Source organism: Epinephelus fuscoguttatus, linkage group LG22 (genome assembly GCF_011397635.1).
Source record: "Epinephelus fuscoguttatus linkage group LG22, E.fuscoguttatus.final_Chr_v1".
NCBI classification, from domain to species: Eukaryota; Metazoa; Chordata; class Actinopteri; order Perciformes; family Serranidae; genus Epinephelus; species Epinephelus fuscoguttatus.
In genome coordinates this window covers 17254215-17268756 of record NC_064773.1, presented here as the reverse complement: position 1 = coordinate 17268756, position 14542 = coordinate 17254215, and the positions used below count along the sequence as shown (strand labels likewise).

General features: G+C 41.7%; 1 protein-coding gene and 3 non-coding genes across 7 annotated transcripts in view; all 4 read right to left on the bottom strand.

The window, feature by feature from the left end:
- Positions 1-14542, bottom strand: part of LOC125882781 (ELKS/Rab6-interacting/CAST family member 1-like) — a 215688-nt gene that overhangs the window by 155842 nt on the left and 45304 nt on the right. For 2 of the 4 annotated variants that reach the window (XR_007448411.1, XM_049566635.1), the window contains exons 5-9: positions 11078-11334; positions 10797-10968; positions 4536-4610; positions 2599-2754; positions 393-485 (exon numbers count right to left, since the gene is read on the bottom strand). Coding sequence is in view for 2 of the 4 variants with exons in the window: in XM_049566635.1 (XP_049422592.1) it covers positions 393-485; positions 2599-2754; positions 4536-4610; positions 10797-10968; positions 11078-11334 (753 nt within the window). In the remaining 2 variants the exon portion in view is untranslated. The remainder of the gene's footprint in view (positions 1-392; positions 486-2598; positions 2755-4535; positions 4611-10796; positions 10969-11077; positions 11335-14542) is intronic. The other 2 variants (XR_007448412.1, XM_049566636.1) reach the window with 1 other exon arrangement.
- trnak-cuu (transfer RNA lysine (anticodon CUU)) lies at positions 12327-12399 on the bottom strand. Its single transcript has one exon. It is a non-coding gene; the product is annotated as a tRNA-Lys (tRNA).
- trnal-caa (transfer RNA leucine (anticodon CAA)) lies at positions 12721-12832 on the bottom strand. Its single transcript has 2 exons — positions 12795-12832; positions 12721-12766 (listed from the first exon to the last, which is right to left on the bottom strand). It is a non-coding gene; the product is annotated as a tRNA-Leu (tRNA).
- On the bottom strand, positions 14300-14372 carry trnak-cuu (transfer RNA lysine (anticodon CUU)). The gene has a single exon. It is a non-coding gene; the product is annotated as a tRNA-Lys (tRNA).

The window sequence follows — 14542 nt, the reverse complement described above, 5'->3', positions numbered from 1 at the left end:
CAAATAAAAAACTCCGCAAACTAATCCAAGCCACTAGTTGAGAGAAACCTCATGCAAGAAGAAACAGAAGCAGGTTAGAGATATGCAGGCTCTGGGCTCTCAGCTTGAAGTCTGTAACTGTAGTTCAGACAGCTTGAAACAAACATTGCATTATTGGTCATAGACAGAATGGGAAGCAAAGACCTCCTCATCTGTTTATATGAACAAATAGCACACACAGCACTGTAAGAGTTAAAGTTGTTTCATGCTGCCTGAACACACTGCTGGGATTCTACTGGGATCTACTCAAGCAGCAGCCATTCACCAGTCAACCTGGGAGACGAAAGAGCAAGAGATCAAGAAGCAATGAAACTAAAAGAGACAGCGCAAACAGACAGAGGTGCGTCTCTTACTGCGGACACCTCCCGCTGAAGCTCATTGGCTCGCTGCCTTAGCTCCTCCTTCTCTGACTGGCTGTGAGTGAGCTCTTCCTTCAGCTGCTCAACCTGGCAGGAGAGGAGGGCGTCACCATGACCGCAACACAATCAGCCGCCACATTCGCTGACCACACTGACCACATACGGCATACACAAACACCTCGCATGCTGAAACAGTGCATGAAAACCACCTACTGTACATCCTGTGAGTCAGTCAGTGGTGCAGTTTTAATGGCTATGTCAAACTTTAGCACCATGAATCAGGTAAAATATGAAAACCTAACAGGCTTAAGGTTTTCATACAAGCTGCTAAATGATACAAGCCTGTTAAAGAAATGGGTCTTTAGGAATGAATAATGCTGTGAGAATTATGTTTTTCATGGATAGTCCTGAATTTCTTAACTGTGTGAGGTTTCCAGGGATCTTTACCTCCCCAAAAATCATTTGTATATCAATTACTCATCCTGTATTAGGTTGAATTTAAGAAGAAAACTATTTCTCACATGCCAGCACGGTGAGCGAAGAGTCCAAAAACAGAAAAATTTCGTGTGCTCAGTACTTCCCAAACAGACAGCCATTTCTAACAGGGAACTGAACTTAAAGTAATTCTTCTCTATGCTCTCTTCAAAGCCAGACTCCAATGACAAAAACAGTAATTTTACCTCGCTGAACACAGGAGCTGCTGGTCTACCACTGCCTCCAACATTTAATGTGTTTGTGTTACTGTGTGACTTTGCTGTTTTGAAGGGTTAGGGTGCTTTCACACCTGCCCTGTTTGGTTCGGTTCAGTCGAACACAAGTTTGTTTGCCCCCTAGGTGTGGTTCATTTGGTCAGGTGTGAGCACAGCAATCACACTCAGACGCACACCAAAACAACCGGACTGAGACCTTCTTGAAGAGGTGGTCTCGGTCTGGTTTGTTTGTGGTGAGAATGTGTTCCAACCTCGATCTGAACCAACTGCAGTCACATGACACATTGTTTGGGTTAAACATGAGCATGTTACAGTCCTGGAGGATTATTAATGTGCACCTCCTCCTGTACTGCCTTAATATGCACATTCAGCACATCCAATGCATCAAAACATTGTTTTCTAGTTGGTGTGAAAGCACCCTAACTCTTCAAAACAGCAAAGTCACACAGTAACACAAACACATTAAATGTTGGAGGCAGTGGTAGACCAGCAGCTCCTGTGTTCAGTGAGGTAAAATTACAGTTTTTAACGATGGAGTCTGGCTTTAAAGAGAGCCTAGATAAGTCTCACTTTCCATTCAGTTCCTCCTCATTAAGAGATGTCTGTTTGGGAAGTGCTGAGCATACGACTGGATAACCGAGACTTTATCCTGCACGAGTTGTGTGAAAGTTTGTAAACAGAGTCAAAGGCATGTGAGAAACAAAAGCTTTCTCCAGAAATTCAACGTAACCAAAGTTATGTAATTGATGTACATACGATCAATTGGGAGATCATGTTTTTGGTATCTAACTTAATTGACAAAGACATGAAATATTATAATCCTTATCTAAACTAAAAATTAAGGATACTTATCAGAATACACTTCTCTCAATCATTGCTGTTGCTTCCTTGTGCATTCACAAACAGGCCAAATATTGTTTCACAGTCACATGTCCATTGATAGAAACTTACGTGAGCCATTCTACTGTACATGTGAACCAGTGAGTAGTTATCTTAGTTCATGGTTTCTCCTCACAAACAAATCACATGGAGGTTTTTGGTTTTAGTCCCCTGGTGTTAAATACATTTCAGGCGACAAAAGCTGAGGATGTTGGATGTGGGAAATTTAGTGTTCTACTATAAATGTCTAAGAATGCTAACAATGCTTAAATCAAAGAAAGAAAAGGTACTGTAAAAAAGGAGGTGTAAATTACCTCCTCACACAGAAACCCAGCGCAAACAAAAACAAACACATTTCAACTCAAACAAGCACAAGAAGCAAACAGAGAGAAAACATCGACTGAATTCCTGAACTGTCTCGTCTCCCCACATGACAGAAGTGCTGGTTTGTTTTAATGAGCGTGGCTCCGGCAGGAACCCTTTTTGTTCCTGACACTAAAGTTGTATCCGTCAAGTGTAAAGAAGTCAAGTTATTTTCCAGTGAGCGAAATCCTGAAATCTTTCGAAACATGAAAAGAAAAGCAGAAAATGTGTGTGTGTGACTGTGTCACCTTGTTCTTCATGAACTTGGAGTGGGATCTGTAGACCTCCATCTGTTTGATCTCCTCCTCCCTCTCCTCGCTGCTCAGAGCTCCGTTGGACTTGAGCATGTTCACCTCCTCCTCCAGCTCTCTTATGCCGCGCTCCATCGAGCTGATCTTTGCATCCTGGCAGGACATCAACATGCACATGTTGAAGGGAGAGGACCAGGTGTGATTCACTGTACCTGCACCATTAATATTACTAAATAATAAAATATATTCCTTTGGTTTTTCTGATGATAAGTGGAGCTGGAAAGTCGATCATAGAAAGTCCATATTAAAGACAACATCAGCTAGATTGAGGGATTGAAGGAACAGAGGTGCCTCCACCAGAGGGAGCAATTAGAGTTATACTGGGAGCTTTGATAACTGTTTTGGCAGAGTTAGGAAACTCCTCTTCTCTTTTTGTGGCTCTTGCATGTCAGTATATGCAGGATATTGAAAATACTGCTTAATAAAATCACACCAAAAAAACATAGCTGTTTAAACACATCCATAGCTGTATGTGTTTAAGTTTCCAAAAAGCATGTTTGCAACAGATTGTACATGATCTTTTGACAGTACATCTACACAAATACCTCATATTGACATATTTATGCAGGGTCAATTAAAACTGAGACTTTTAGGAACTGTTCGCTGACAAGCTTTGCACTGTAAATATGCTCAGCTATTAAAGCTGGGATATTTTTTCTAATTGAAGAGTACATATCTTATCTTTGTGACTTTAAAATAACTAAAAGAAGAAAAAAAAACGATGAACTATATATGGTTGCTTATTGAATTTTGATATTCTGAAATGGTTTGCCCGCAGTGTATTCATTTGATTTCTTTCTGTTCAGCCAAAATGTTTCCACAGGACACACACGACATTTTTCTTTCGTACAAGCTCCTAAGTTGCTCAGTTGGCTCAGTGTTGGAGTTCTACACTATGTTAACTCCAGGTCGCAGACTGGACAGGGTGTCATGTGACTACACACGCAGTAATACGTTTTAAAGGGGACAGTACAGGAACACACACAGTGGGGAAAGTCAAAAAATGACAACAAAATTCCGGACATGGGCAAGATTAGTTGGGTTACAGGTTCTCAGTGTCTGTTTCGATTAATTTTTGATTAATTACCCAGCCCTCACAGAATTTTAAGAGAAAAAACTTGCCTTATTACGGGAATAAAGTCTGAATTTTCTGAGAAATAGCTTGTAATGCTACATGATTAAACTTTATTTTAATACTATACTATAATTATGAGAAAAAAGACTCGGATTAATGCCAGAAAGTCTGGTGACATCGTATAAATAGCAACAAAATTAAATCACAACTTTAATCTTGTAATATTATGACTTATTCTTGAAATCCAAGAATTTTTTCTTCAATTTGCAGTCCCAAACCCTTGGATTTGCAATTTCCAATTTTGTCAGAAATTGCGCTAAAAATTGTGGCATTTTTATTTTACGACTTCTGATCGGTGCAAATATTGCGGACGCTTGAATCTGTGTCAATTATTGCGATCGCAAGATCACGATTTTCTGGAGGGACTGAATTTGGCATTAATACGCCATCATAATCTTAAACAAATTCCTTGAATTTGATCTGTTTTATTTATTTCTTATTTCCCAAATTGTGACAGATACATTTTGGGACATTTAACAGTTGAGAAATCAACTTGTCTGTGCTCTACAGTAGACAAACTTCGAACTTAGTACATGCAATATGTTCAGTATGTACTGCATGCACAGTGTAGTACAGTGTTGGTGAGGATATTTAGACACAACAGGAAGCTTTCTGCGTAGTCTTCTGCATCAAGTTTTGTATTTCTGAGACAAGCTTCCATGCATTCATCATACTATGATGATTCTGATACAAAGCACAGACACACATTTACATGAACTAATCACCAATGAATGTTTACCTTCATTTCGATGACTGTCTGCAAGGCCTTGGTCTTCGTTGATTCTGGAGCTGCTTCGTATCTCCTGTGCAGCTCCTGAGAGACACAGACACCACGGTGGTCAGCGGAGGGCAGAGAGGGAGACACAGAGGGGTACAGTGAGGGAGGAGAAGGTCGTGGGCCGGGACAGAAGGCGACAGCGGCTGGCGGAGAGGGATGGAGGGAAGGCTGAACGGCCGGTGTAGGCCGTGGAGCGGGAGCAGGGAAGGATGGCAAGTGCTGGAGGGAAGGATGGACAGAGGAGGCGACGACAAAAGAGGGATAGTGGGGAGGACAGGAGGAGGGGAGGACGACGGGGTGGACAGGGTGGCGATGGGAACGAGGGGAAGGTGCAGGGAAGGAGGGAGAGGAGCACAGTTGGTGATGGCGTGAGGGGGAGAAAGGAGGTGAGGGTTGAAAGGAGGGAGACACATGGAAAGGTGGTGGGATAGGGATGGAGGGGGAAACTGGGAATGAGGGGGAGATGGGGATGGAGGGGGAGGCGGGAATAACACGTCTCCCCCTCGTAGAGGCGCTGGCTTTTAGCCTCCTTGGGTCGATCCGTCCATCCCACATCCTTCCAACTGTGAGGAATGCTGCTAACTAAGCTTACAGTGTTTCAGCCTCAGATGCGAATGAATGATCGAATCTGACAGCCTGAAATGATGCTAATTAAATTAATGAAGCCTTTAGGTTCAAATGAAAAATCTAAAATGGTCTCCAATCTAAAAAGAGTCCTAATTAAACAAAACAATTCCATTCAAATGAATAAATCCAGTCTTCCAATGCTACAGAGTGCCAGTTTTAATCTGCAGCTGCATATAGTCATATCATCCCTAACAAAAAACCCTGCAAGAAGTTGGTCAGTCTACACTATATTTCTACTCCTAAAATTCTCCAGATTCTCGAAAAATTCTCCAAAGTTCAACTACCCTTATTTACTAAGCTACATGCAACAAAATGTTATCTGTCTGACTGTGGTTACCACATCACAACTCACTGGTCAAATGAAGTGAGAGCACGGGAGGGTAGAAAGAAGGGGGAGTGTGCTGGTGGATATAAAGGCACAAAAAGAGAGTGAAAGGACCGGGAGGAAGAGTACGAGAAAGGGAGGGAATAAAAAGCAGAGGGGAGGACGTAGCAGCTTATGCATCACTGCTTTTCTTTGGAGGAAACACACTTAGAGGCCGACAAAGGCAGCTAATGCAAGAGCCGGGAGCCACTAAACACACATATGTGAACAGGACAGTAGGGTGCTGTGGCTCCAGGCGCTAGTCAGGCACTTCTCATTCACTGGTCATACAGTGAGGCTGTGATCATGTTACGTATGCGCTGCAGGCTGTCCTGCGTCATATGACGAGAGTGAAGGAGGAAGTCTGGTCACACAGGAAGAAGAAGGTAGATGCTAGAATATTCCCAACGAATGGCAGTGTTTCGCCTAGTCTTGCCCTACTGTGCTGTGATTGGCTAGTTTTAACCCTAATCTCGTTGCCCTGACCCTGACCTTGACACACCAATCACAGCATGTGATCACAGCATATTAGGACCTAACTAGATGAATATCTCTGATTGGTGGGTACGTTCTAGCACAGTGGTTACCCAATCGTCCACGGGGTCCAGATTTCTCCTTTAGTCGTTAGTTCGAGTTCCAACAGTTTAATAAATTCAGTGTCATACTTGCATTTGGCCATGTTATCAAGCTAGTTTGCTGTCTCTGTCAAATAGCTGTCTGTTTGTCACTCACTCTACTGCAGGAAATGGCACTTCAAAGTAAAAACTCGGTGCTGGAAATTTACTGTACTTAAAAATAAAGTGTGTTTTTTACAAATTTGGCACATTCAAGGGTCACTTGCCGTCCATTCAGAGTGGACCCTCGACCCACTGTTGAACTTCGACCCACCAGTTGGTAACTACGGTTCTAGCATTTACCTATAAAGAGCGACTAAGTCTGTGTTGGGCAATCTTGGAGCCTATCGGCTATCAAATTGATGATGACAGAGCCCCTGGGGACAACAGCCATTATTTCAGGAGATCTGGGGCATGTTCAATGTCAAAACAGTCTGCACTGTTTTGCTATACTTTCCAGGTTTAACAACATCTTTCCTTGAAATAGCGTGCAACAGTGTGCAATGGGCTTTGAGGTATGTTTTTTCCCATTTGGTGGGTGTGTCAAAGGTGTACCCAATCAGCAGCAACATCTTTATTAGCCAAATTCCTGGTAGAGCTTTACTTATTGTACATACAGTTTTTGTTTTAGTTCCACACTTAATTTGGCAATGTCAATGTAAGTTTTCCCACGTCAATAAAGCCCCTTTCCATTGAACTGAATTAAACCCTGTCGTATTAACAGGTGTTCAACACACCACTGTTTCTGTTGTAATTAAGGTTTCGCTATGTTTTGTCAGGGCTGAATGCATCCCCACTGTAGCGAGCAGATATCCAGGCAAAGATTTTGGCTAATAAACAAATATCTTAATATGAATGCGGAAAATATTTTAAGTTTATTCACTTTATTAATCCCCCTGAGGGGAAATTCAAATTCAGGAGGTGAACTGGCACCTCTCCAGCCACCAGTCCACGCTCCATATTTTGGTCCGGACGGGGACTCGAACGGGCGACCCTCCGGTTCCCAACCCAAGTCCCTATGGAGTGAGCTACTGCCGCCCCCAAGAAGACAATATGATGCTAAATCATCGTCAGACCATATCCAATGGGTTCCATGATTGTATTTCAGCCAATGTGTTCAGCCTTTCCACACAGACTGTTTACCTGTCCCACAGACGTGATTGGTCAAATACGGGGACTACATACACAAACTGGAACACTTCTAATACCGAAATGTTGTCCCATTATCTACAGATTCGGTATATAAACACATAACTGTTTATAGAGATTATGCTTAGGAAGGCAGGTCACATTGATTCTCTTTATGTGCAAGATATTATGGAACCAATTCATAAGATATTATACATTTGTATAAGGATATCTTTTAAAATGCCATGAATACACATGACCATACACATTTTCATACACACACACATTCAGATGTTCCCTTGTTTGGTCATCATTTCCTAGGGAGTGTTATAGGTGAAATCAAGAACTGATACAGCCATTGCAAATTATGGAGGAAATGAAAGGCTGTAATGATATAGTCTCATCAGCAAAAGAATATGCAATTTTAAATTTAATAACTAATTAATCTTTTAATCTAAATCCCACTGAATTATCTGTAACATTTACAGCCTGTCTTTGCTCCCATGCAGAGGTCTCATTTTTTACAGCTGCACATCAGCTCCATCCCCACCAGGCATTTCTGGAGATGTTTTAAAGTGGCTGCAGGGAGTTAACAGGACTGGTTTGTTAATTAGTGAAATGAACAATGTCCAAAAAAAGTGTCAGCCACTCAGCAGGAAGTCTGCACGACAAATACATAAGAGACACTTCCACAGTCATTTACTTCTGTAATTTTCACATTAACCTCCACTGATATCTTCCAGGTATTGCGTTATCTTATTCCGGTTTCTCTGAGGTGTTTTCTGCTTTGCAATTAATGATGTCTGTTTCAAACACTGTTGGAAAACAGAATCTCTGTCCAGCACACTGATGCAATGGGAAGCAACACAGGCCAGAACATGTGCTATGAGAGACGGAATAATCCTAATTAGGTTTTGAACCCTTTCTGAAAGAAAATCATCTGCCAGCCTACGTCTCTCTCTCAGTCATTTGCTGCCTATGATACATTTAATGATGCATCATTGGCTCTTGTGCATGAATATTTCTCCCTCACAGCTGTGGCTCATAGTACATTTGAAGCCAGTCATAAAAGGCTGGTCTGAGATCAGTTATTTTGTGTATTTTTCAGTGTAAATGAAACAGTTGTCAACCTGGTGGCTCTTAACAAGGCAAGTTAAAAGTTTAAAGGTCCAGTGTGTATGATTAAGGGGTTATATTGGCAGGAATGGTATATAATATAATAAGTATGTTTTCTTCAGTGCATAATCACTTGTAAATAAGAATCATTGTGTTTTCATTACCTTATAATGAACTATTTATATATGCACAGGGAGTTGGTCCTCGTCAACAGAGACCGCCATGTTGGACTGCAATGGTTCTACAGTAGCCCAGAACGGACAAACCAAGCACAGGCCTAGATAGGGCCATTCGCATCTTCTCATTTTTGCATTAGCCACCTTAGCTAGCAGCCCCTGGGGACAAGAGGCTTGGAAAACACTGACTTTTTTTTTTTAAAGTAAAACTGTTTCATTCTGTGTTTTTACAGTTTAAGTTACCTGTCTGTTTGTTTTTGAGAAGAAGAGACCGCTGTGGATGATTTGGCTCACTGTTAAGACCTCCTAAATATCTGGATCTAAAGTTATTAAAGAAAAAATGTGAGCATACTGTAGCAGGTGCTGGGCTAGCAGCCTGTCTGCGACATGCCAAACAGCGTTGAAGAAACACTGATTTGTGATGTGAAACTAATTTAATTTATTTACTGCATTTTTACTGGTTTTAATTACCCAGTCCGTATGTTTTAGAAATAAAGTGACCTCAGCGAATAGCTCAGCTCCCTGTAAAAACCTTCTTAACAATGAACACTTAAGGAATTCTAACCAGGCGAAGTTTCAGCTGGTTGCAATGTGCATTCTTCACCACTAGGTGCCACTAAATCTGACACACTGTTCCTTTAAAATAAACACTATTGCTGTGAATTCCTCACATTGCATAGAAAGCGCAGATTATTTTGTATATAGGTATTAGGGGTGGGGGGAAAAATCGATACAGCATAGTATCGCAGTATTTTTGTGTGGCAATATTGTATCGTCAGACAGTGCCAAGTATATTTCTTTTGGGTTTTCGGTGTTATTGGTATTAATAATTTCTAAGTATTGAAGTTTTTTGGTCTTTATTGGTGGTTGGGTTTATTTTGGGTTTTTAAATGGCATGGAGTTAAGGCCCCCCCCCCTTATATTTCTATGTGGGCTAGCCTATGTATAAAAATATATATATATATATATTTTATACCCCTTCTTTTGTGTCATTCAAGAGGTCAGGTTTGTTCAGTTCAGACTTCTGTTGCTGTATTGTTTTGCTGACCTCAATTTAGTTAAAGGGCCCTGAGTAATATTTTTGTTGATACTTTCCCTTTGCTTATGTATTTTAAACATTAAGAGTTTGTTGCTGTATGAATTGATTTGGCTAAATAAAGCCGTAAAATTCTAAAATGAAGCTTGTGTGCCTGTCTTTACTGCTTGGTCCCTAACAGATGAACAGACAGAAAACTTTATCTTATTAGATAGGAAAACTTGTGATTAGATAGTACAAGTTTTCCTTTAAGGACATAGTGTACAGTTTAAAAAGGTGATAATTCAAAATATATTGCAATATATTTTATCACAATACTCAGCATATCGCAACACATTTAAAATCACAATAATATTGCATCATGATAATATCGTATCTTTGAGCCTTTGGTGATTCCCACTCTGAATAGGTCCGGGCTATGCCAGATACTTAGGTAAAAAAAAACCATTATGTTAGTTTGCACACTGATACATCAGCGTACTTGTTGTCTGCCTGATGTGTTTTATGCATTTCACATGCTTTATATGAGACATGAGCAGGTGCTTATAGTATTGAAAGAATCTCGCACAGTCTCCTACACTTGTAGTTATCAGGAATGTATGGGGAACAACATTTGGTGCAGGCACCTTCATCAGGTTATTTCAGGTGCAGATGGAGAAAACAAATTTCCTTCCTTGGATGACAAAAGCTATCTATCAATCATTGATTAATAAACATTTCAATTTCAACCAATCAACTCAATTTTTTAATTTACTCTATTCCATTTACTTATCATCTCATTAAACTTTCCAATGACTTACAGTTTGGAAAATCAACTTGAAAACCTGTCCCTCTCTGATTTTTTTGTTGTTCATTAACAAAATTTTACCGCTAGAGGGAGCTGTTGTATAAAACAGCAAATGTGAACAGAGCTGAGAGACGTGTCTGAAAAGAGACAAAGCAGAAAAAATGGGATAAAGTGTGCATTCCTGTGTGTTTGTGCGTGTGTTGATGTTTCTGTGTTGTATTAAAACTGAATCATGAGCCAAGGGCCTTGCCTGGATATGACACGGTTTGATTTGCACACACTCACATCTGGCCGTACACAAAGACACACACCCAAACACATGGGAATGCTTGAATGCACTTTGTTTCTCCTTGGCCAGTCACACAAACACACACCTCTCTGAGTTGTAGCATCTCCTTGTCTTTTTGCTCCAGTAGGCCCTCCAGTTGGTGGATAGTCATCTCAGCGTCGGCCAGTCGCCTCGTTCGTTCATGGTCTTCTTCAGTTGCCCGTGACGACAGGCCTTTGCTCTGCAACATTTCCAGTAACTTCTTTATGGATTCATCCCTGTTAGAAAAGAAAGGAATAGATTTAAAGCCACACTTTAAATGCTGGCAGCCTGAAATTGCAGCAAGAGGCCCCTGAAACTCACACGACAGTAAATTTCCCACTTCACCTGGCAGTCAGTGTGTGTTTCTGTGTGTCTATCCTCAGCTCCATTTCTTCCACAGTCTTCCTCAGGAGGAAGAGCTCTTTCACCTGGCGCTCGTACTCGCCATGGAGACGCAGGAAGTTCTCCTCTGTCATTTCCTGAGGGGGGATGGGCTGGTTTCCCAAGAGACCGGACTCTGAGTAATCGGACTGGAAGAGCTGGTTGAGGTCTCGCTGGATTCTGAGCTCATCTTGTAGAGCCTGGATGGTGCACTGCAAATGCTGGAAAGAGAGACAAAAGTCACATTTAGAGTTATAAATGTAAGAGATCAACAACAGTGTGTGTGTGTGTGTGTGTGTGTGTGTGTGTGTGTAAAGTAAGATTTCAAAAGCAAAACAGGTCTGAAATGGTTGTTAATCAGTACCAACAATCTAACATTTATTGTCCCAGAAACTGAAATGTTGGGCTTTCCAAACTTTCAAAGCTATTACTGTCTAACAACCCAGGCGCCAGGCCCCTAAAGGCCCTCAGTTCAATGTGTGTCAGCTAGTTTGTAAAGTTGGACATCACTTGGGGGCATATGCTACAGTGATGCTGGCTTTGTAGCAGTAGCAAGGATGCCATATTTCAACCCACTTTTGAGGTGTTCTAGCCATGTCTGACCGGAAAACAACCCGCAGTGAACCAAAAGCATGTCTGTCAGGTTACTTGGGGGCAATCTGGGATCACCAGGAGGAGCTGAGGTAAGTTACAGGGTAAAACGACATTGTGTCTGCTGTGCACACACTGTTTTCACTGCAAACCTGATATTGCCTGAGTCCAGACCTTTGAATCCGCCCTCGTGACCGAGTTTGAATATACTGATTCGTCTGGCATTGTAACATAGAACAGCTGCTGTCTACAACGGCTGAAAAAAAGTGATCCAATGAGCGCCGCAGGAGGATTAGCTAATCAGTGCAACATCCAGGAGGGGGTGCACCTAAACCAATGAGGAGTCGTAACAACAATGGCAACTGCAACAGAAAAGACAGACGATTATACTAAAGCTGTTCTAAATCAACATGTATCTCAATATCATTCTACATCAGTTTCACAGAATTCAGACTGGAGTTAACAAGTTACATGTAAACAGAACTCACAAGTTTACAGAGTTATGGGAGACCCGAAAAAATATATGACAAAAGTCACACATCATAGTTATATGTCCAACACATGGGAGAGTGATCAGCACAGGGTAGACTATGACTGTTTAAGTCTCAGCCTAAAACACCTTCGCCCAACGTGGGGCTCGAACACACGACCCTGAGATTAAGAGTCTCATGCTCTACCGACTGAGCTAGCCGGGCTACTTCTGACTGAAAAATGGGTCAGAATTCGGAGCTGCATTAATTCTAATGGGTTGAAAATCTGCACCTGGTTGGATTTTGTGGGTATACTTTCCGAAATATTGCTGGATTTGTTGTGTTGGTGACACAGTCTGCTACCTGATCAGCTCATCTGTGCAGCTCAGTCAACACTGTACAGTTAATTAGGCCGTTTTTTATAGTCTCATTATTTTGTCCAGTCAGCCCGCTATACATATTGCCTGGTCCAGACCTTTGAATTCATGAAAAAGAGAGATATCTGTATCGCTAAACAAGAAGAATGAAGCCTGCAAGTAAAACCTATATCAGGAGTGGGATTTGAACCCCCGCCTCCATTTGGAGACCAGAAGTCCCATTCACTTAGGAAGGAGTCAACCCTTGAGTCTGGCGCCTTAGACCACTCGGCCATCCTGACAACTGAAGGGCCAGCTTCACAAGTTACATGTAAATAAAACATAAAGGTTTACAGACTTATAGGAGACTTGGAAAATGTACAGCAAAACTCATAAAGTCATTGTCAGCCTTCAAAGAAGCAACACATGATAGTTATTTGTCTAACATACACTGAACAAAAATATAAACGCGACACTTTTGTTTTTGCTCCCATTTTTCATGAGCTGAACTCAAAGATCTAAAACATTTTCTATATACACAAAAGACCATTTCCTCACAAATATTGTTCACAAATCTGTCTAAATCTATGTTCATGAGCACTTCTCCTTTGCCGAGATAATCCATCCCATGCAGATGAGCTTCCCTGAGACGGTTTCTGACAGTTTGTGCAGAAATTCTTTGGTTATGCAAACCGATTGTTGCAGCAGCTGTCTGGGTGGCTGGTCTCAGACGATCTTGGAGGTGAACATGCTGGATGTGGAGGTCCTGAGCTGGTGTGTTTACACGTGGTCTGCGGTTGTGAGGCCGGTTGGATGTACTGCCAAATTGTCTGAAACGCCTTTGGAGACGGCTTATGGTAGAGAAATGAACATTCAATTCACGGGCAACAGCTCTGGTGGACATTCCTGCAGTCAGCATGCCAATTGCACGCTCCGTCAAAACTTGCGACATCTGTGGCATTGTGCTGTGAGATAAAACTGAACATTTCAGAGGCCGTTTACACGTTGCCGGCTATTTTCATAAACGGATATTTCACCGTCTCCATTTTCAAAAAAATTCTTCATTTACACTTTCCCGTGTATATATACACAAGAGCATGGCAAACCTGTAGGTGGCAGTGTAACGAGAAGCTCAAGCCTTCCATGTATCCATTGTCACCATAGCAACATAGGTCGCACTTTTGACACAGGCGCAAGTTCCGGCGCATACTGTGACGTCGGCTGCCTATAACTCCGTCTATCTCTGTTTATCTCAGTTTACATGCAAACGCGCAACCGGAGTTTTCCAAAATCTCAACTCTGGCCGGAGTTTTTAGAAAGACTCCTTTTCAGAGGAGAAATCTCCGTTTGCATGTAAACGAAGGGCACAAACGAAGGAAGATGTCTCCGTTTATCAAAATCACCGTGTACGTGTAAACGGCCTCTTAGAGTGGCCTTTTATTGTGGCCAGCCTAAGGCACACATGTGCAATAATCATGCTGTCTAATCAGCATCTTGATATGCCACACCTGTGAGGTGGGATGGATTATCTCGGCAAAGGAGAAGTGCTCACGAACACAGATTTAGACAGATTTGAGAACAATATTTGTGAGGAAATGGTCTTTAGTGTATAAAGAAAATGTTTTAGATCTTTGAGTTCAGCTCATGAAAAATGGGAGCAAAAACAAAAGTGTCGCGTTTATATTTTTGTTCAGTGCATCTACACATCTGGCTTAGGGTCCTCAGCAAGGTTAGACTATGATTGTTTAAGTCTCAGCCTAAAACACCTCCGCCCAACGTGGGGCTCGAACCCACAACCCTGAGATTAAGAGTCTCATGCTCTATCGACTGAGCTAGCCGGGCTACTTCTCACTGAAAAATGGGTCCGATTTCGGAGCTGCATTAATTCTAATCGGTTGAAAACACGTACATAGTTGGATTTTGTGGGTAGACTGTCCGAAATACTGATGGCTGGATGAACCCATAAAGTCATTGTCAGCTTTCAACGCGGAAACACATTGCAGTGTTTTGTC